At 48.3% G+C, this 22925-nt stretch overlaps 1 protein-coding gene across 1 annotated transcript in view; it reads left to right on the forward strand.

The window, feature by feature from the left end:
- LDLR (low density lipoprotein receptor) overlaps positions 1-22284 on the forward strand; it is a 32114-nt gene extending 9830 nt beyond the window's left edge. Inside the window, exons 2-18 of the mRNA XM_061150346.1 lie at positions 511-633; positions 2212-2334; positions 3807-4193; positions 6180-6302; positions 7911-8033; positions 9606-9725; positions 10382-10507; positions 11370-11541; positions 11643-11870; positions 13776-13894; positions 14175-14314; positions 14706-14847; positions 14962-15114; positions 15604-15723; positions 18276-18353; positions 19721-19878; positions 20540-22284. Coding sequence (XP_061006329.1) covers positions 511-633; positions 2212-2334; positions 3807-4193; positions 6180-6302; positions 7911-8033; positions 9606-9725; positions 10382-10507; positions 11370-11541; positions 11643-11870; positions 13776-13894; positions 14175-14314; positions 14706-14847; positions 14962-15114; positions 15604-15723; positions 18276-18353; positions 19721-19878; positions 20540-20575 — 2471 coding nt within the window. The 3' untranslated portion in view covers positions 20576-22284. The remainder of the gene's footprint in view (positions 1-510; positions 634-2211; positions 2335-3806; positions 4194-6179; positions 6303-7910; positions 8034-9605; positions 9726-10381; positions 10508-11369; positions 11542-11642; positions 11871-13775; positions 13895-14174; positions 14315-14705; positions 14848-14961; positions 15115-15603; positions 15724-18275; positions 18354-19720; positions 19879-20539) is intronic.
- Positions 22285-22925: the final 641 nt, after the last annotated feature.

The raw sequence follows: 22925 nt of genomic DNA on the forward strand, positions 1-22925 counted from the left end.
AGGACCATGAGAGCAGTCCCAATTTTTATTTCTTTAGTTCCTTTCTACCTACTGGAGAAAGCTTTTCAAGTTTTCCTCCAGCTTAATGCTTTTGCAGTCTCAATTTTCCTTGGTACTGTCTCTAGTACAGGTTTGTGACATGCTCAATCATGTCCTTTTCTTTGTTTTTGTTTCTTTTTTTTTCCTTTTCTTTGTTAATGCGCACCCAGGTTCTAATATTTTGTCCCCATCGCCCAATGGATCCACACTTTGGACTCACCAACCATGATGTCAGAATCTCACGCTGGGGATGAATCTCTTTTTAGGAAGTGTTCTTCGCATCCTCCATTATACTTGTGGTTCACTCACTTTAACTGCTATGCATGCTTTATTCCCTGGAGACCTGTCTGCTGGTCTAGAAATAAGATTGTATTTCTAGTTCATTCTTCACTTGGCAGGAAAGAGACACCAAGAATGCGGTCGTTTTGTGATCCCAGCCCTGATTCTCCCTTCTCCTTTCCTTCTCTTTAGTGGAGGACAACTGTGGGAGAAACGAGTTTCAGTGCCGAGATGGGAAATGCATCTCCTCTAAGTGGGTCTGTGATGGAACTGCTGAGTGCCAAGACGGCTCTGATGAATCCCAGGAGACGTGCAGTGAGTTTCTCCCCGCCTTTGGACGTGACATGTGCCTTTTCTTTTTAACTCCTTTTTTTTTTTTAATCTAAGTGTAGTTGTGTTACACTTAAACATTTTCAATCTGTTAATTTCTGTTGGATGGCAAAGTGCTTTGATGATATCGGGTGACAGATTTGGTAGAAATTGACAATCATACTAATGTATTCTTCTATGAATTAGGAGATGGGAAGAGAAGATATTGGGCTTTCCAGGTGGGTCAGAGGTAAAGAATCCACTTGCAATGCAGGAGATGTAAAAGATTTGATCCCTGGGTTGGGAAGATCCCCTGGAGGAGGGTATGGCAACCCACTCCAGTATTCTTGCCTAGTATTCTTCCATGGACAAAGGAGCTTGGCAAGCTATAGACCATGGGGTCGCAAAGAATTGGACAGGACTAAAACGCTTAGCATGCACACAGAGACGATATTATTGGAACTTTCCTTTAAAGGCTCTTTTTTTTTCATTGAGGTTCATGGTACACAGATTAGCCCTTTTTTAAGATTGTTGTGCTTTTTTTGGGTGGACCATTTTTAAAATCTTTATTGAATTTATTATAATATTGCTTCTTAATGATTTAGGTTTTTGGCTTCTAAGGCATGGGGATCTTAGCTTCCCAACCAGTATCGAGTTCTCATCCCTTGTGATAGAAGGCAAAGTCTTAACCATTGGCCTGCCAGGGAAGTCTCACAAATTAGCCTTTTTGTGTGTTTGTTTTTTGTTTTCTTGGCCACTCCAGGTGGTTTGTGGGATCTTAGTTTCCCAACCAGGGATCGAACCCATAACAGCTGCCGTGGAAGCTTGGAGTCCTAACCACTGAATTAAGCCATTGAGGGTGGGAATAAAATAGGAATTTGGGATTAACAGATGCATACTACTATATATAAAATAGATAATCAACAAGGACCTACTGTATAGCACAGGGAACTATATTCAATATTTTGTAGTAACCTATAATGGAAAAGAATCTAAAAGAAAACATATATATATACACACACACATGTATAAATGAGTCACTTTGCCGTACACCTGAAATTAACACAACATTGTAAATCAACTGTGCTTCGCTTTTTAAAAAAGCTACCCCAGAATTTTAAATTAAAAAAAAAAGAAAGTGACCAGTTTAGTAGCTTTAATATATTCACAATGCTTTGCAACCACCACTTCTATCTCATTCCAAAACCTTTGCAACAACCAGCATCTAACTTAAAAAAAAAAATTATTTGGCTGCACTGGGTCTTAAGTTTAGCATGCAAGACCTTCAGTCTTCCTTTTGGGATGTGAGATCTTTAGCTGTGGCATGTGGCATCTAGTTCCCTGACCAGGGATTGAACCCAGGCCCCCTGCATTGGGCACACGGAGTCTTAGCCACTGGACCCCCAGGGAAGTCCTCAGCAACTAATTTTTAATAAGTTCCATTAAATTTCCTTCATTTTGGTCCAGAAAAGTGGGCCTGAAACGTCTATCAGAAAACTCTGGGTTCTTCCCTTGCAGAGCTCGGAGTGGCAAGGTGGGTCGGTCTTCCCTCTGAGTTAAGCTTCAGTTCTGTTTCTCCCATAGAGTCTGTCACCTGCAAGATGGGGGACTTCAGCTGTGGGGGCCGTGTCAACCGCTGCGTTCCGGAGTCCTGGAGATGCGATGGCCAGGTGGACTGCGAGAACGGCTCGGACGAGGAAGGCTGTCGTAAGTGGGGTCCCTTGTCTGGTGGCCCGTGGATCCTAGCCATGTCCAAGTGACCTGACTGGGTTCCTGGCTGAGGTCAGAGTTTGCTCCAAACCATAGAGAGTTTCAGAGGGGAAGGCACTCTGCAGCTGTTTCTGTCTTGCCTCTGATTTTATTCATTATTTAGAATTTCTTTTCCAATTGTGTAGATTTTTTTAAAACAAAGTAAGGCTCTTAGAAAAAAAAAACCACCCTGGGGGAAATTTAAATAATTGAGATCACATCAAATCTTCAAGTTCACAAAATATGAAACCCCCTGAGAGAGTATTTTTTTTTAAAAAGCAACCCAAAAAGTGAGTGTTTGCTTAGAGATGCATATGTAACCTTGGTTCTCACTGGGAAACATTTTAAAATAAAATGGATTGGGCCTCTTTTCCAAGTGTTTTATTTTTTCATCCAACTTTATTGAGATATAATTGACATGTAGCATGGTGTGAGTTTAGTGTCCAGTGTGATGATTTTATACACATATATATTGTGAAATGATTACACAATAGGGTTATTTAACACCTTCATCATTTCACATAATTACTGTTTCTTTTGACTCTTTAATAACACCAGCATAAACAACAAGGTCCTATTGTATAGGGCAGGGAAACGATATTCAATATTCTGTGATAAGCTATGATGGAAAGGAATATGAAAAAGAATACATGTATGTATAACTGAGTCACTTTGCTGTAGAGCAGAAATTAACACACCATTGGAAATCAACTCTACTTCAATCCAACTTTTTAAAAAAAATTATTAAACTCCATCCCCAATGGGAAAAGAAAAAGATTGACATGTATGTACAATAAAACTGAAGAAGTTAAAAAAAAAGTACCATCAAACCCAGGAGGTGGGAGGATGAGTAAAATAGAGGAGGGAGATTAATAGGAACCAACTTCCTCCTGTAAAATAAATGTGATGCACAGCATGGTAAATGTAGTCAGTAAGATGGTGATAACCTTGTAGGGTGACACACGGTAAGTAGACTTAGATTGGTGATCATTTTGTGCTGTCTAAAATCACTGAGTCGCTGTGTTGAACACCTGAAACTAACACAGCTTTGTAAGTCAATTATACTTCAACTTAGAAAGTCCAATATGGGCTTCCCTGATGGCTCAGTTAGTAAAGAATCTGCCTACAATGCAAGAGACCTGGTTCAGGCCCTGGGTTGGGAAGATCCCCTGGAGAAGGGTTAGGCTATTCACTCCAGTATTCTTGGGCTTCCCTCATGGCTCAGCTGGTAAAGAATCCCCCTGCAATGCTGAAGACCTGGGCTCAATCCCTGGGTTGGGAAGATTCCCTGAAGAAGGGAAAGGTTACCCACTCCAGTATTCTGGCAGGAGAGCCTCAGTTCAGTGTCCCCATTTGTGCGATGAGTTGGAGTCGGGATCAGGGAGTGGTTTCCCCGGTGACCAGGCTGTCCTCTCCTGTCCTCCCCGCAGCCCCCAAGACGTGCTCCCAGGATGAGTTCCGCTGCAATGACGGCAAGTGCATTGCCCCAAAGTTTGTCTGTGACTTAGACCTGGACTGCTTAGACGGCTCAGATGAGGCGTCCTGCCCGATGCCCACCTGCGGCCCCGCCAACTTCCAGTGCAACAGCTCCATGTGCATCCCCCAGCTCTGGGCCTGCGACGGCGACCCCGACTGCGACGATGGCTCAGACGAGTGGCCCCAGCACTGTGGAAGCCCCCACCCATCAGGCCCCCTGCAGGACAACAACCCCTGCTCGGCCCTCGAGTTCCACTGCGGCAGTGGCGAGTGCATCCACTCCAGCTGGCGTTGCGACCGTGACCCTGACTGCAAGGACAAGTCTGACGAGGAGAACTGCGGTAGGGGCGCCTCGGAAATCCCCTCACCCAGGCTGGGGGCTCCTGCGGCAGGGGACAGGGGTGGGGCAGTGCCTTTAGGTGGTTAAATGATCCCGCATCACACAATAAGAAAGTCAGTCCTGGACTTCTTTGGTGGTCCAGTGGTTAAGACTCTGCTCTTCCAATGCAGGGGTGAGCTTGGATCCCTGGTCAGGAAACTAGGATCCCATATACCTTAGCTCCATCAAAAAAAAAAAAAAAGGAACATTGCTTCCAAAGGTCTTGTCTCCAACTATAATAAATCCTTGATGGAATGATTCAGATACAAGAAAAGAAAGAGCTAATATCCTGCATAAAGAATATGATATCCAAAGATATCTTCAGATTATATTCAAGGCAACATGGTGTCAATAAAACATGATAAGCACCTAAAAAAAAATACCAAAAGGCGGTCCCATTTCATGTTCCTTTCGGTCTTTCTGATCACATAGAGGACAAGCTGTCTTCCAAAGGAGTTCCCTTTTGAATGCCTGTTTATTTATTTATTTTTAAAATGTATGATTATTTTCATTCATTTATTTAACTTTTGGTTGTGTTGGGTCTTCACTGTTGCATGAGGGCCTTCTCTAGTTGTGGTCTGTGGGCTTCTCTTGTTGCAGAGCACAGCCCGTAGGCACACAGGTTCAGTACTTGCAGCACACCGGTTTAGTTGCTGTGTGCTGTGGAAGACCTTCCCAGACCAGGGATGAAACCCATGTCCCCTGTATTGGATGGCGGATTCTTATCTACTATACCACCAGGGAAGCCCCTCGAACCCCTATTTAATTTATCTCTTGTCAAGAGGAGCAAACTGCAGCACGCTGTATTATTTTGGTCCAGAAAGGATCCAGGCCTGACTGGTGATGTCCAAGCTGTGTGACCCTTGGCCGGGGACTTAGCCTTACTGTGTTTTGATCTCCTCCCCTGTAGATGGAGCAATAGTGTGGGCCTCGGTGGACCTGGGTTACGACATAAGAGCACACACACAAACACACACACACACACACACACACACACACACACGCACACGAGTTCCAAAATTTGCATACTTATTTATCATCTTTTTTTTCCCCACTGGCCTCTGGAAATTGGATTTTCACATTGTCAGCATTTTTATAGTGAAATATAACCCACGGGAAAGTGCAAAAAGCATAAGCTTAGAGCTTAATGAATTAGGGTTAAGTGAAAACCTGTTTGAGGTCAAGGTCTAGTCTGTGGTTAGAGTGATCCTATTCTAGTCACCACGTGCATCTGCCTAGATTGCATCATCACATCATTCTTTTCACTTGGTGTCAGCTCAGGAACACTTTTCATATTTACAGCCTAAGTCATTGGAAGGGCCGTATGATACTCAGTAGTAATGACTTATTTGGGGGGGAGGTGGGCAATGGGCTTCCCTGGGGGCTCAGTGGTAAAGAATCCACCTGCTAATGCAGGAAACTTGGGTTTGATCCCTAGGTCAGCAAGATATTAATTTCCTAGAGTAGGAAATGACAACCCACTCCAGTGTTCTTGCCTGGGAAATCCCACGGACAGAGGAGCCTGGTGGGTTACAGCACATGCGGTCGCAAAGAGTCAGACACAATTTAGAGACTTAACAACAGCATAACTTACCTGGCCAGGCATCTATCTAGATTGGGACCACATCATTGCTTTTCTGCCAAGAATGGCCTACTAGGTCTGCCAGCTTTTATTATTATTATTTTTAATATTTATTTATTTACCTGTGCCAGGTCTTAGCGGTGGCATGAGGGATTTAGCTTCCTGACTAGGGATGGAACCTGGGCCCCCTGCATTGGGAGCACAGAGTCTTAGCTGCTGAACCACCAGGGAATTTCCCGATCTGCCAACTTTTTAATGAATTTCCTGCATGCAAGGACAAACTGGAGAGAAATCTAAGAAAATGTAACGGTTGTGTTAGGGTGCTTTCCCTTTCTTATTCCCCACACTTGGCTCTTTCTTTCCCAGCTGTGGCCACGTGCCGCCCTGATGAATTCCAGTGCTCGGATGGGACCTGCATCCATGGCAGCCGGCAGTGCAACAGGGAGCCTGACTGTAAGGACCTGAGTGACGAGCTGGGCTGCGTCAACGGTGAGCCCCACCCCTCCTGGGTCCTGGGCTGTGGGGAGATGTGGGGGAAGGAGCAACAGCAAAACAGTGGAAGCAACCAGAATGTTCATCAGCAGTAGAATTAGTTTATATATATATATGCCATGTTGCATGACATGTGGGATCTTAGTTCCCTGATCAGGGATCAAACCCACATACCTTGCATTGGGAGCTCAGAGCCTTAACCACTGAACCACCAAGGAAGTCCCAGCAGTATAACTAATGTAAAATAAATTTTTTTTTAAATTGTGGTAAAGTACTTCTAGGGGCTACCTTGGTGGCTCAGACGGTAACGAATCTGCCTGTAATGCAGGAGATGTGGGTTCGATCCCTGGATTGGGAAGATCCCTTGGAAAAGAGAATGGCAACCCACTCCAGTATTCTTACCTAGAGAATCTGATGGGCTACAGTCCGTGGTGTCTGAAAGAGTCAGACAGGACTGAGTGGCTAACACAACAAAAAAACACATGTAACAAAATTTACTGTCTTAACCATTCTTAAGAGTATAGTCCAGTGGTGCTAAGTCACCATCCTCACCATCCATTTCCAGAACTCTTTCATCTTCCCAAATTAAAACTCTGTCCCCATTATACACTCACTCCCCACTCTCCCTCCTCGAGCCCCTGGTACCCACTATTCTACCATCTCTATGATTTCCACTCTTCTAGTATTTGACCTTATGTAACTGGAATCACAAATGTGTCTTTGCGTGATGGGTTTATTTCACTAAGCATCATTTCCTCAATGTGCATCCTTGTTATAGAAGATGTCAGAAATTCCTTCCTTTTTAAGGCAAAATAATATTCTATCATATGGATGGACCATGTTTTGTTTATCCAGTCACCTGTGGATGAACACTTGGGTTGCTTCCACCCCTTGGTTGTTGTGAATAGTGCTGCTGTGAACAGGGTTGCATGGAAATAATTTTAAAGGGCAGTGTCATCACAGAGTGGAATATCATACAGCTGAGGAAAATGAGGCTGCAGCCTCTGTCTGCAGCCCAGGCAAACTTCATAACCTTGGGGTTGCAAGCAAGAAGGAAATTGCAGAAATTTAACTGGATACAGTTATTAAGTAAGACTCAAAAACAAGTAAAATTCAACAGTAGATTGTTCATTCATATATGTTTGATAGAACTATTAATGAAAAAAGAAAGAAATGGTAATCAAAATTCAAGATTATCATTACCTCTGGGGGGTAGTAGAATGGGACGGCATAGACTACTATAATAGTTTAGGTCAGGGCCAGAGGATAAGAATTTTCAGCTCTGCAGGCCATAGTCTCAATTACATCTACTTGACTCTGCTATTATAGCATGAAGTCTGCCACTGACAGTATATAAACTAATAGGCAGTGCTGTGTGCTAATAAAACTTTTATTTAAACAAACAGGCATCAGGCCAGAGTTTACCAGCCCCTGCTATTGGTGATATTCTAATTCTTAAGCTGAATGGAGGCTTCATGTATGATCAGTAACCATTCTGTTTTACCACCAAATACATCTGTATCTATTCTTGCATAAATAATAATATTAATAAAAAGCACTTCCTGTTTCCTGGAAGCACCTGACCTTCCTCTGTGGTTCTCATAGTGACTCTTTGCGAGGGGCCCAACAAGTTCAAGTGCCAAAGCGGTGAGTGCATCTCCCTGGACAAAGTGTGCAACTCCGTCAGGGACTGCCGGGACTGGTCGGACGAGCCCCTCAAGGACTGTGGTGAGCCCTGGGGTGTGGGCACCTGGTTGTGTTGAGGGTGGGATCCACCACGTTGAAACGTGGGTGCTGTGGTGCTCTGAGGGGCCAGCCCTGCCCAAGCCCACAAGTGCTATGACTCTGGGGCTGGACAGATGTTGGGGGGAGCCTGAGGATAAGTGGATTGGCTTCTAAGCCTCAATTTTCCCATCTGTAAGATGGGGCAGTAACTTCCAGACATCTTAGGGCTGCTGGGGATCAGGTGATACAAGTATTTTCAGCAACACTGTGACCCATGATTTGGACTTTCCAAACCATAGGGTCTCTGTCGCAGCTCTTCTGCTTGGCCTTTGTAGCAGGGAAGCACCCACACAAGCCCATACACGTGCATTTGAATGCCGAGGGCCATACTCCAAGGAAACTTCTGTTACGGATACAGACACACAAATTTCATAGAACTTCTGAAATATTTTGCTTTTGATTTTTATTTTCTTTTCAACTATTTTAAAATGTAAAAACCATTCTTAACTGTCAAAGAGCAGGTTGGGGACTGGCTTTGGTCCATGCTTGGTATAGAGGGTAAGAGCATGGATTATGGAGCCCAGCGCCCTAGGTTTGCGTCAAGCCATGTGATCTTAAACAAACTGCTTAACCTGGCCATGCTTTGATTTCCCCAGCTATAATTCTCTTGCCTTTTAAGGTCATAGGGAGGATTTTGTGTGTGTTAGTCACTCAGTCCTGTCCAACTCTTTGCGACCCCGTGGAAAAGCTTCTCTGTCCATGGAGTTCTCCAGGCAAGAATACTGAAGTGGGTTGCCATTTCCTGTAGGGAGGATTAAGTGAGTCAATACATGTAACTGTAGCAAGTGATATGTGGCTTTTATTTTTTATAATTAAAAAATTTTTTAATTATGGTAAAAAAAAAACCAAAAATTTATGGTTTTAACCATTTTTAGGTGTAGAGTTCAGGCATGTTTTAAGTACATTCACAGTGTTCATTCACCACCATCCATCTCCAGAACTATTTCATCTTGCAGAACTGAGTCTCTGTCCCCACTGAACACTAACTCCCCCTCCCCCAACCTCTGCACCCACCCTCCTACCTTATGTCTCTATAAATATGACCCCATTAGGGGCCTCACGTGGAATAGTGCAGTATTTGTCCTTCCGTACCTGGCTTATTTCACTCACTGTAACACCTTCATAGGGCTTCCCTTGTGGCTCAGTCAGTGGTAAATTGGCTCACTTGCCATTGCAGGAGACTCAGGTTCGATCCCTGGGTTGGGAAGATCCCCTGGAGGAGGAAATGGCAACCTGCCCCAGTATTCTTGCCTGGGAAATCCCATGGACAGAGGGGCCTGGTGGGCTACAGTCTATGGGGTCGCAAAGAGTGGGACAAAACTTAGCGACTAAACGTCGACAACAACTGCATGGTTCATTCATGGTGTCACATGTGACGGTGGCTCTAAGATGTCTTAGGAGTCATGGTAACTTCACCAGCCATGCGGTCATCGTGTTGGTTATGATGAGGGAGAAATAGTGCAGGGGTGGCTGGAGGCCAGAGTGTGACCGGTGCCCCACCCGCATCTGGCACAGGGACCAACGAGTGTCTGGACAACAAGGGTGGCTGCTCTCACATCTGCAATGACCTCAAGATCGGCTACGAGTGCCTGTGTCCTGAAGGCTTCCAGCTAGTGGACAAGCACAGATGCGAAGGTGATTCCCAAGCCCCTGGCCCTTTCCTTGGAAGAAGAGGCAGGGGGGGGGGGGTCAAAGCCTCAGCCTCAGTTTTCCCATCTGTGAAGTGGGTGCAGGTGCCATTTCCTCCTCACAGGGCTGGTAGGAGGTCAGGTGCTTGAGCCAGCTGTCACCAGCTTGGCCCTTGGGGAGCACTTGCTTTTGGCCTTTGGGGATTAATAATTAAGAAAGAAATCTCAGCTGATGCAACTTTGCCCAGTTGACTGTGCCCTGAAGTAAATGGTGAGATTGTGGTCACTGTTAGAGATGATGCTTGGCCATTTTCAAGATTTCCTTGATCAGGGACTTTCAGTGGCTCAGACTTCACGCTCCCAAAACAGGGGGCCTGGGTTCGATCCCTGGTCAAGGAACTAGATCCCACATGCTGCAATTAAGAGTTCATATGCCTCAATTAAAGATTCCACGTGCTGCAACTAAGACCCGGTGCAGCCAAATAAATAAATAAAATTAAAAAAAAAAAGTTGGTCAGAGCCTCCTGTCCTGAAGGTTTTCCCGAGAGGGGATGGGTTGTCTGCCATTTGCCACAGGGAGGCGTGGCTCTTGGTCAGAGCCCATGGCTCCGTCTGCGCCCTGCTGGGAAGATGCCCAAGTTCTCTCTGTGTCCCAACTTTCAGATATCGATGAGTGTCAGAACCCTGACACCTGCAGCCAGCTCTGTGTGAACCTCGAGGGCAGCTACAAATGCGAGTGCGAAGAGGGTTTCCAGCTGGAGCCCCTCACCAAGGCCTGCAAGGCTGTGGGTAAGTGCAGGGAGGTGGCATGAGGGGTAGCCCACGTGGTGGAAATTTCATCATCCAAACTTTGCACCCGGGGGTAGACCGTTTGCTTCTGAGACATCTGGCAAGTGAACACACAGCCCAGTTAGCGGTCAGGCTAGGTGACTGCCCACGCTCATTTGGCTTCTCTGAAGATGCAGATCAATCCCACCAGGGATGCTTTGCAGCTTCTGATCTTGAAGGGGCTCAGGGGACAAGAGATGGGAAGCCATCAGCCAGACAGCCTATACCCGCCCCAGCAAAAGGAATTTATGCCAAAAAAAGTAAGTCCAGGACTTTCCTGGTGATCCAGTGGTTAAGACTCTGTGCTTCCAATGCAGGGGGCTTTAGTTTGATCCCTGGTCCGATAACTAGGATCCTGAATGTGGCATGGCCAAAAAAAAAGAGAGAGAGAGAAGGGGAAAAAAAGCAAATCCACTGAAAAGAGACCAAAATATAATAAATACCTCATAATGAAACAAAATAGGTGGCACTAGTGGTAAAGAACCTGCCTGCCAATGCAGGAGATGTAAGAGATGCGGGTTTGATCCCTGGGTGGGGAAGTTCCCTTGGAGAAGTAAATGGCAATGCAGTCCAGTATGCTTGCCTGGAGAATCCTGTGGACCGAGGAGCATGGCAATCTACAGTCCATGGGGTTGAAAAGAGGACTAAATCAATTTAGCATGCAATGAAACAAACAGACATCATTGATTTCTTCTACCTGAAGTTTAGGTTAGAACTGCAACCATGCAGTGATTCTTAGAAGCACCTAAATCGAGGGATCCCATGTTTCTGGAGGCCGGAGTCCCTTCCACTCCCCTGAACCCCCTCCTTCCCCGCTCCCCAGGTACCATCGCCTACCTCTTCTTCACCAACCGCCACGAAGTGAGGAAGATGACTCTGGACCGAAGTGAGTACACCAGCCTTATCCCCAACCTTAAGAATGTGGTCGCCCTGGACACGGAGGTGGCCAGTAACAGGATCTACTGGTCTGACCTGTCCCAGAGGAAGATCTACAGGTGAGCCTGCCCGATCCCCCAGCCGCATGCAGCCCCAGTCCCTGAGTGGACAGAGGGCCCCCGGAGCTGACACTCCCCTCTTCCTTCTCCTCTCCCCTCAGTGCCCAGATCGACGGAGCCCCCGGCTTCTCCTCCTACGACACCGTCATTGGCGAGGATCTCCAGGCCCCCGACGGGCTGGCGGTGGACTGGATCCACAGCAACATCTATTGGACCGACTCCATCCTGGGCACCGTCTCCGTGGCTGACACCAAAGGCGTGAAGAGGAAGACGCTTTTCCAGGAGGAAGGCTCCAAGCCACGGGCCATTGTGGTGGATCCTGTCCACGGGTGGGTATTCCTAGGGGTGGGGTTCATAAATGGATTAGAGCTCCGGATGGGGGGAGGTTTGGGCTTAGGTAGACCAGATGACCAGACCAGACCAGATTAGCTTTTTGTCTGTTTGTGGGGTTTTTTTGGCAGGGGGAGGGCACAGATTTTTCTTAATGTATTTATTTATTTTCGGATGCCTCAGCTCTTCATTGTTTTGCACAGGCTTTCTCTAGTTGTGCACAGGCTTCTCACTGTGGTGATTTCTCTTGTTTTGAAGCACAGAGCGTGTGGGCTTCAGTAGTTGTGGTTCCTGGGCTCTGGAGCTCAGGCTCAGTAGTTGTGGCACATGGGCTTAGTTAACTCAGAAGCATGTGGGGTCTTCCCACGTTCCCTGCACTGTCAGTGGGAGGGGCTCCGTTATGGTGGGAATTTTATCATCTGAACTTTGCACAGGGTGGGGGATGTAGACCGTTCGCTACATCCCCAAGACCTCTCGCAAGTGAACACACAGCCCAGTTCCATGAAAACAAGAAAGACAATGTCCTTAAGAAATACTGAACACTTAAAATAAAAAACACATACACACTTAAGGCCAGCATTAGCCAAACGACAATTTTTGCAAACGAAGTGAAGGTCTCCACCCTGTGGCACAAGACAGAATGGGCAGCCTGTTCTGGCTGCAGTCACTGGAGGAGAGGGAGCAATGGGCCTCAGAGAAAAAACGTTGGTGAAGCCACACTTGGCTGTCCTAGCACGGTGTCCACGGCTCAGATTGGAGGGACCCTGGGATGAAGGTGGGCCCAGCAGGCCCAACAAGACTAATGCCCTCATTTGGTGCAGGGTCATCTGCTCTATCCAGATGCCAGGAGAGAGAGACCCTCCCAGACACACACTCCACTTAGACTTGTATCACTTGCTCTGCTCTTATATTTCTCCCCCTAAACAGCAGGCACCACCCACCTGGCTCTTCCATGTGGTCTATGAGTTTCCCTTCCTTTGGCCTCATGGGCCGTGATTTATTTAAACTGCTCTCCAGCACATGGAAATTTAAGTTTTTCTCCCCTGCCTCATACAAAGTAGCCATGAATAGCTTTGAATGCCTTTGAATGTGAGTCCTTGCAATTTATCTGCGGGATAACATACACTTAACCTGGCGGTCCAGTGTTGGTACTCTGTGCTCCCAATGCAAGGGGCATGGGTTCAATCCCTATTCAGAGAACTTAGATCCCACATGCCGCACAGCCTGAAAAAGAAAAATAAGAATAAATAAATAAATTCGTACTTTAAAAAATGTTTAAACAGTAAATTTTATGTATATTTTATTAACATCACAATTTAAAAAAATCTCTTTGTATATATATGTGTGTGTGTGTATTTAAAAAACCAAAAAAATTACCAAAACAAATTTATAAAAACCTTCAGACTCAGAGAGCAGATTCCAGGGCCCCAGTCCCAACACTAGAATGAAAATCTTCCTTTATTCTCAAAGGTCCCTGAATCTTGCCAGGTCTCATCAGGTGGCAGGCCCTGGAACTGGCAAGGTTGGTGGGGTTTAGTCATTAAGTCGAGTCCAACTCTACGACCCTCTGGACTGTAGCCTGCCAGGCTCCTGACTATGGTATTCGCCAAGCAAGAATACTGGAGTGGGTTGCCATTTCCTTCTCCAGGGGATCTTCCCCACCCATGGATCGAACCCAGGTCTCTGCACTGCAGGCAGATTCTTTACCACCTGAGCCGCCAGGGAGCAGCAAGGTTAAGTTAGGGGACCAGAAAGAACCCATCCAGGGCTTCCCCCAGTAGGGACTGCAGGGGGGCAGGGGGCGGTCCTGGCCTGGCTGATGCCGGGGGGAGAACCGCTCTTCCGGGTGGTTACAGCTTCGCTCCCTGATGTCCTCCTGTCTGTCCTTCCTGCTGCCCCCCTAGCTTCATGTATTGGACCGACTGGGGCACCCCTGCCGAGATCAAGAAGGGGGGCCTCAATGGCGTGGACGTTTATTCGCTGGTGACCGAGGACATCCAGTGGCCCAATGGCATCACTCTGGGTACATTGGGGGCACAGTAGTCCTTGGGGTCAGGCAGGGTCTGGAGGAGAGATGGCGAGGGGGCTCCATGAGCGTGTAGCACCGGAAACTCAGCTCCCTCCTCTCCACACCACACCTGCATGCGGTTCGGGTGGGAGGGGGGTGTGGATCTGAATGGCTTTCTCAGGCACTGGGTCCGGTTGGGTGGGTGGTTGGTTCCCTCCTGCGAGAAGTGGGATGCCCAAGCCCCAAGGCTTGGACATCACCTGTGACCTCTCCTTGCCCCCACTGTGGGTTCTAGATCTTTCTGGCGGCCGCCTCTACTGGGTTGACTCCAAACTGCACTCCATCTCCAGCATCGACGTCAACGGGGGCAACCGGAGGACCGTGCTGGAGGACAAGAAGAAGCTGGCGCACCCTTTCTCCTTGGCCATCTTTGAGGTGGGGGCTGGGGGCACACAATCAATCCTTTTTTAAAATTAAGAAATTTTTAAAGAAAAAAGGCTCTGGAAGAGAGAGATGGCCAGGGGGCTCTGTTGAGAGTTTATATAACCCCAAACTCAGTTCTCTTCCCCCAACACCTGCATGTAGTTCAGGCTTGCAAGTTGGGGCAGGAGCTGGGGGGATCCGATGATTTTCCCCGGTGCTGGGTCCCCAGGGTGGGGCCCTTCCTCCTTCGGGGAGCAGGATGCCCAAGTCCTAAAGCCCCCAGCATCGCCTGTGACTTCTCCTTGCCACCCCCACCCCCGTGGACCCATTTGGAGGGGTGTGGAGCCAGTGGTCTTGTCCCCTGTGGTTGATGGGATATGTCATTTTCCTTATACCCCTGTAGGATAAAGTATTTTGGACCGATATTATCAACGAAGCCATTTTTAGTGCCAACCGCCTCACAGGCTCAGACATCAATCTGATGGCGGAAAACCTGTTATCTCCGGAGGACATTGTCCTTTTCCACAACCTCACGCAGCCGAGAGGTAAAGATGGGGTGGCCTCTCCCACTACCTCCACTTCTCTGCCTGTGCTCTGGAATGTTCCAGAATTTTTCTGACCTCATTCTCGTCCTGCCTCCCTGCCTTTTCCCGCCGCAGGGGTGAACTGGTGTGAGAGGACGGCCCTCCGCAATGGTGGCTGCCAGTACCTGTGTCTGCCGGCCCCACAGATCAACCCCCGCTCACCCAAGTTCACCTGTGCCTGCCCCGACGGCATGCTGCTGGCCAAGGACATGAGAAGCTGCCTCAGAGGTGGGGCTCGGCCTTCTGCCACCCTTGAGGGTTGGCCCTGCGGCCCTTCTTTGCTCATCTGTCAAATGGGAGAGCAAGGCCCCTGGAGGCTGTTGTAAGGCCTTTCTCAAATGCTGGGTACATCAGCACCGGGTACTAGCAGGGAGATGGACTCAGGTCCAGTTCTCTCTTTCCCAGCCCTCTTTGGCGGGGAGGCCCTGATTTTAGTTGCAGACATTAAGGGAGAATACGGCCCCTTTTTCAGTCTCTGCATCCTCAGAGAAAGTCCCTATTGGGGGTCAGTGTGTCTGTAACACTTACGAATCTTCCTTTTGAAAGACAACGTGTAATATAATAACACAGACACTAGTGGGTTTGTATTTTCACTGCATTTGTCTTCAGTTATTTCTTTGTGGCCCATGGCACTTGCTTCCTACCTGTTTTCAACAGCAGCACAACTACCATTGGCGCTCAGGCCACAGGACACTCAGGAAATGTTTATTCTTTCAGAGTCTGAGTCTGCAGTGACCACCCATGGACCCTCCATGGGCAGCTCAACAGCTGTGGGGCCGAAGCACACAGCCAGCCCTGAGCTCACCACAGCCGAGTCAGTGACAATCTCCCAACAAGGTAAAGGCTGCGGCCACCTACCCCAGCTCCCTGCCCCAGTTCATTGATAACCAGCATCTCTGTGAAGAGACCGTGGATTTAGTCTTGGTTCTTTTGCTGACTGTCCATGGCATGGCTTGTGCCTGTCTGAAGCCTCAGTTTCCCTACCTGGAGCTAATAACAGTCCTGCCCACCTCCCTGGGAAAGTGGGCATCACATGAGTGTGGGAAGAACCTGAAGTTTCAGATGTCTGCCCAGCAAGGCCAGGACTTGTGTGAGGCAGGTCAGGTGCTCACTCCCTGGGTTAGTGCCTAAAGGGGGCACCAAAAAATCCAGGACTCAGATAATATTTTAATGAAATTTTTTTTCCAGTTTTTAGTTTTTCTTTTACACTTTAAAAATTAACTTATTTCTAATGCATTATTATTTTTAAGCCAAATAATCAAATTGTGGCCTGTGGGGACAGTCCTGATAAATAAAATTTGCTTGGTCCCAATGAGGCAGGTTTTGCAAAGTGTATCATCAGATCCTGTTTTCCTAAAAATTTTGCTCTTTTGTTCTTCATGAGATATTGGCATTAATTTTTTTCTTTTCTTTTCTTTTTCTTTTTTTCCTTGGCCATGCCACGTGGCTTGTGAGATCTTAGTTCCCCAACCAGGGATTGAACCGAGACCCTCGGCAATGAGGGTGGAATCCTAACCATTGGACCATCAGTCAGGGAGTTCCCATTGGCATTAATTTTGATTTTTTTAAAACTGCATTATAATGTTACTGGTTTACTGAGTTTGGGGGGGATCCGTTTAAATTTTCTGACTGAGGCAGAGTCCCCAGTTCCCTTCTTAGCCTGCCCTCAAGGTCTTACTTTACCACTTTCCCAGCTTGATTGATTGGAGACCCGCCGTTCACTTCTTTGTCCAGCAGAGGGCGCCCGACCCTGTTTTTGAGCAGTCCGGAAACAGCACAGGCTTTTCTGGCCAGGAAAAACAGAAAAAAGCACATTAGCAAGTTTCAGACATTTTTTTTTTCCCCCTTCAAAGTAGCTGAATCCTTTGTTCCATCATAAAGGGGATACAACAGGAACTGTCTGGTAGAGAGAGGCCCAGAACCGTTTTCGATTGAAGTGACACCGCTTGAAATACCATGTCACAGACGGGCCCATCTGGGGCTTCTCGAATTTGGCAAAGGAGCTCTTTTAAAAAAAAATTTCTCAAGGACACTGCTGCTACTACCCTAAGTTATTTTTGTGGTGAGGTTTCTTCAGTTCAGTTCAGTTGCTCAGTCATGTCCGACTCTTTGCGACCCCATGAATTGCAGCATGCCAGGCCTCCCTGTCCATCACCAACTCCCGGAGTTTACTCAAACTCATGCCCATCAAGTCGGTGTTACCATCCAGCCATCTCATCCTCTGTCGTCCCCTTCTCCTCCTGCCCTCAATCCCTCCCAGCATCAGGTTTCTTAAATAAGCACAAATGTAAAACTGGATACAAACTCTGTTCACAGCATGTATGACAGCTGGTAGTATTAAAACCCAGGAGGGATCTGAATATAACTGGTGATGGTCATTACTGCTCACTGGCTTATTGTGTGGCTCGGATGTGGCTTGTGTGGTCTTCCCAGCGCATTGGCCTGTTTGGAGGCCTTTATATTTTCACTCACACGGGCCCTCACATTGTCTGGCCCAGGTGTACACATGTGATTATATAACGATGTCACCTCCAGTATCTCTTTTTTTGTTAGTTTTTTTTTGATGTGGACCATTTTTTTTTTTTTAAGTCTTTATTGAATTTCTTACAATATTGCTTCTGTTTCATGTTTTGGTTTCTTGGTGGAGAGGCATGTGGGATCTTAGCTTCCCAACCAAGGATCAAACCCACACTCCCCACTGGCCCACCAGGGAAGTCCCTCCCCCAAATATTTATCAGCTGGGGCCAGCTGGCACAGGACTATGGGTCTTTGGTGCGAGCCAACCCAAGCACTGAAATTGCTGAGAATTATGGGGACAGAAGGTGACCCCTGCCCTCATCCAGAATAGGCTCCTTGTCATCAAACGCAGGGACTTCCCAGGGGGCTCACCTGCCGATGCAGGAGATGTGAGTTCTATCCCTGGTCGGGAAGATCCTCTGGAGAAGGAAATGGTAACCCACTGCAGTATTTTTGCCTGGAAATCCCATGGGCGGAGGAACCTGGGGGACACGACTTAGCGACTAAACAACAACAACATCAAATGCAGAAGCAGGTTGAAAAATTCCATCAGTGACCTCGCCAGCCACTGGGAATGTATCCACAATTTTTGGCCTCAGAGACTGGCATCCCCCTTCCCTAGTGCCTCATAACGCGAGCCTAAAGGACTCTCTTAAATTCGGGCCATAATCTCAATTGCCCACAAGCGAGGCCTGGACAGAAGCCAGCCTGGCACCTCTCAAGCCTGGGAGATACTCCAAGTTCCTTTGGACATTTGAAGACACTGAAAATTGTCAGGTGTTTTCCTCTGCATATTGACATCATACACCTGCTGTGTTTTCCCACCCTGTCACGCTGGATCTGGGCCTCACTTTCTCCCTTCTCTCCCACAGCCCTGGGTGACGTTGCCGGCCGAGCGGACACGGAGAAGCCCGGGAGCGTGGGTGCGCTATACATCGTCCTCCCCATCGGTAAGCCTGTGGCCAGTCCTCCCCTGGTTCTTTGCTTCCTGCAAAATGACTTCTGTTCCCGGCAAGCCTTTCTGGCCCACCTTTCCCCCAGTACTGGGGTGGCCCATTGTGTGTCTGTCCTGTTTATCACTGAGCAACCCCCTTCCTAGCTTCATTCACTAAACAAATATAGTTGAGCGACTACTGTACACCAAGGCCACTTCTGAGCACTGGGGACAGAGCCCAGAGAGAAACAAACATTTGCCCCCTTGGAGCTGACAGCAGAGTGGGACATCTGAGATGTCACGTGGGGGGAAGGGGGACTTGGCCAGGGTTCCCAGTGTGATTGACGGGCACTTTCACCAACACCCAAAGCATGAGAAGGCACCAGCAGGGGTACCTCCTGATGAGTTGTTCTGTCCCAGGGGGCAGTTTGAAGATTTCTACTTTCCTGCCCTCACCTGTCAATCATGGCTTGGTTTTTTTGCATCATACCCACTTTCCCTTTTTGAAAAAAAAAAAATCCTTTCAAGGTGTCCCTTCACAGAGACCAGAGATCTAAGTCCCACCAGTTGTTCGGCTATGGGTTGATACACTTGCCTGGGGAGGCCCTCACCTCAGGGTGAGGCTGCCTCGGGGTAATGCCCACCTGGCATCTTCCCGCCCTCTGGGCACCAGCCAGGATCTTTTACAAACCTAGGCTGTGTGAGCCCCTGGCTGTTGCTTGGATCCCAGGAGAGGAGGCAGGGAGGGGACAGGAAATAGCACCCCAAGACCCACCATCAATGATGCAAAGAGGGATCCCTCATTATCCACATTCACGCAGAAGCAGAGTGTGCCACGGTAGCCCCAAATGTTTAGAACAATCCCATTTGTGAAAACAAAGTAACTGATGTGTGACTAATACACAAGAAACATGGAAAAATTGACAACAGCCTTCTTGTCATCAAATGTAGAAGCAGGTGGAAAAATTCCACCACTGGGAATGTGTCTTGAATCTTTGGTCTCAAGAGATGGGCAGCCCCTGACCCAGTGTTTCATAATGCGAGCCTACTATATACCCAACAATTGTTGGGTATTTGGGGGGTGTGAGGCAGTCACAGTGGTCTTCAAGCTAGAGATTTGTTACACTCACTGATGGATTTTTTTTTTTTTTACACTGGGCAAGTATTTTTTTTTAATGTTTTGCGGGGCATTTGGGAAGATCTTAGTTCCCCTACTAGGGTTGGAACCCACTTCCCCTGCAGTGGGTCTTAACTGCTGGACCACCAGACAACTCCCAAGTATTAGGAAAATTGGAAAAATACAAATAATAAATCGGGAACAAAAACATTTCCCCGTGAAAGGGCCTGGCGTCTGAAGGCGGCCCCCCTCCCCTCTCCCCGCAGCACTGCTCATCCTCCTGGCCTTCGGGACCTTCCTCCTCTGGAAGAACTGGCGGCTCAAGAGCATCAACAGTATCAACTTTGACAACCCTGTGTACCAGAAGACCACAGAGGACGAGGTCCACATCTGCCGCAGCCAGGACGGCTACACCTACCCCTCGGTGAGCCGCCCCGCTGGGGACCTTGCCGGCAGCCGGGTGTCTGAGTGTTCGTCATGCCTCCTAAAGGCCAGGCCCTCCTCGAGAGCGTACGATCTCACAGAGTGGGGGTCATGGGGTGGAGAGGAGGGGGGCGGCAGGGCCAGAGGATAAGCCAAGGGAACATAGGTCCAAGGGTGAAAGCCGGAAGGGGGCCTGAGTATTTTTGTGGGGGGTCTGGGAGGGAGGGGAGGCGACTTCAGATAAGGTGGCCCGGGAGGCTTTCTTGAGTAGGGAGTGTACGGAGTGCAGCAGGCGCCACCTGTGCAAAGGCCCTGTGGCCGAACCCTGCCTGTGTGTTTGAGGGGCGGAGAGTGAGAGGGGAAGGGGCAGATGGAGCAGGAGGCTGTGGGCCTGTGGGAGCACCGTTGCTGGGCGTGAGATGGGCGCCACGGAGCCACCTGATCAGACTCAGGTGCTCACGGGCGCCCCTGGTGGTTGTGTGAGGAACAAGCCTGGGCCAAGTTCAGAGCCGGGAGACGAGGGTGGAGGCCTTTGTGCGGGCCCAGCGGTAGATGAGGCGGGTGGCCTGGGGGACCAGGAAAGAGTCAGGCGTGGGTGGCTTGTGGCCATGTTTACGGGATGTTGGACTGATCGTTTCCGGCGTTTACTGTTTTGTTGACAGAGACAGATGGTAAGCCTGGAGGATGACGTGGCGTGAGCTGCTGCCTCGAGTCCTGTCCCTCCCCGGAACCTGCCGCCAGTCACTCAAAGGCAGAAAGAACACTTTCTCCCCCGACCCTTGACCTGCCCCCAACCCTTCCTGAGACCTCCGCACCCAAAGCACCGCTGGTGACTGCAGCCCAGGCGCCGTTTGCCTGTCTGCCAGAGCTTTGTTTTATATATTTATTTTTCTGGGAGGCAGAACAGGCTTCAGACAGCGCCCACAGGAGGCAGTTGGGTTTCTTTTTTTTTCTTCCTTTCTTTACACGTGAAGGAGAAAGGCAGATTAGCTGGGGGATCTGTCCTCTCCAGGAATCTCTGAGCTGCTCTCCTTCTAGACACGCTCCTCTCCGGAGGGAATGACGGAGGGACATGGAGCCGGAAAGCTAGTGGCTTTGAACGCACGAGAGCAGGTGCTACCCACAGGGTCCCAGGTGGCTGCTGCCGCCATCCACCCTCTAGCCCAGGCCCCACACTCAGGACTGAACGTGTTTACCTCTGCCAGGCGAGCCTGCGGGATGGCCAGAGTTGGTCTGCCACACCCTGGTCAGGATCAAACTAGGGTTTTCCAAGCCGGGTTTGTCCTCCACTTAAGCCAGGAGGGGACCTTGGGTCCAACTTTCCAGGAGTGGCACCCATTGAACCCTATTCATTCACCAAAACCCCGATCATCCCCAGAGAAAACAAATGCAAGCCACCAGTTGCCCTTAACATACATGTATTAAGTGCCTGAGACCCCCTTTGTGCGTGAAGATGAGCAGCTCTCACCTCTAACTGTATCCCTCTGTCCGGGAGTGGGTGTCTGGACCCCAGCCCTACCCCTTGCACTTTTTCAGTTCAGGGTCGTACACTGTGTAAAGTCGATGTTCTATTATTATTTTGCACTACTTTCCATTCTGGTTCCCTTCTGGCTGCAGAGTCCGGGTTGATGATTGGTACCGACCTGGCCCTTCTCCCAGACTTGGCCCCTCTTCTAGCAGGTAGGGAGACGTGTGTGTGGTGGTTCGATCACGACTTCAAAGCCAAGATTACGACTAGACGATCTGCCTACTGTTTCCACTTCTAGGCAGAGGCCGCTGAGCCATTCATATCCCCTACAAGCTGGTCATGGTTGGCCGGTGTCCGTCTGAAACATGCATGGCGGGTCTGCCCTATAAGATGTGCTCTGGGCTTGGGAATTTCATGGGATTCATTAAATAAGGATGCTTTCTGAAATTGCCACACATATGATATTTATGACCACTTGGGGGGGTGGGGGTCGGATGGGGGCAACCTCCCGTGGAAACGTCTGTACAACCACAGAACACGGCACCCCTGCCAGAGACTGTGAACACCTTTTCTCTTTCTGAAGCATGTAAATAACACCCCCACCACCGCCGAGCAGACAGTGGGGGCCTTTTGTTATGTTTGCACTTTGTATATTTGTTGAAACATTTCTCACTTACGTGTGTGTATATATAAAAGAAAGATCTATTTATTTTTGCAAGTCCTGGTTGCTGCAAAGATGCCTTGTCTTTCTGTACAAAGCTTATTCGAGCGTGCTGCGCACAGCCCTCTTCAAGAGAATCAGGTTCTGTGTTGTATATATGGGTTGCTTTTTGAGGATGGGTGTCGCTTTTTAAACCACTGTATAGAATGTTTTTATAGCCTGAATGCCTTACTGTGATCGATTACATTTCTTAAATAAAGTATTTGACTAAACTGGAAGTGCTTTCTTCTGCCTTTCTCTGGCTCCCGCCATCTGCTGATGGACAAGACTCCTCCCCGCCCCCACCGCCCCGGGAGAAGGATCTGGAAAGGGAACATTTTCCTACAGCGTCAACACAGGCTGCAGCCTCTGAGGGGATATTGTGCTCAGCTGGGGAGCAGTTGTGCAGGTGCTGAATTGAAGTTTTACTAAATTTCCTGCTTATTCACTCATTCAACAAACACTGGGCACCCGTTGTGTGCCAGGTGATGTTCAAGGAGTATGGGACACTGCAGGAAGAGTCTATGCCCTCAAGGAGATGACATTTCAGAAGAGGAAACAAATACAAAAAATTATTTTAAAAGATTATTCTAGAAGAATATTTAAAAAGATAATGAGACAGAACTGACTGGCAAGAGGCTCTTTTATATGAGGGGGGGAGGTGTCAGGGAAGGATTCTCCTTAATTTATTTTAAACTTTTTATTTTAAGAATCTGTCTCCAGTGTAGGTTCTATCGCTGGGCCGGGAAGATCCCTTGGAGAAGGGAATGGCTACCCACTCTAGTGCGCTTGCCTGGAGAATTCCATGGACAGGAGCCTGAAGGGCTACAGTCCATGGGGTCACAAAGAGTCGGACACAACTGAGAGACTAATACTTTCA

This window comes from Dama dama, chromosome 9, assembly GCF_033118175.1.
Source record: "Dama dama isolate Ldn47 chromosome 9, ASM3311817v1, whole genome shotgun sequence".
In the NCBI taxonomy this organism is placed as follows: Eukaryota; Metazoa; Chordata; class Mammalia; order Artiodactyla; family Cervidae; genus Dama; species Dama dama.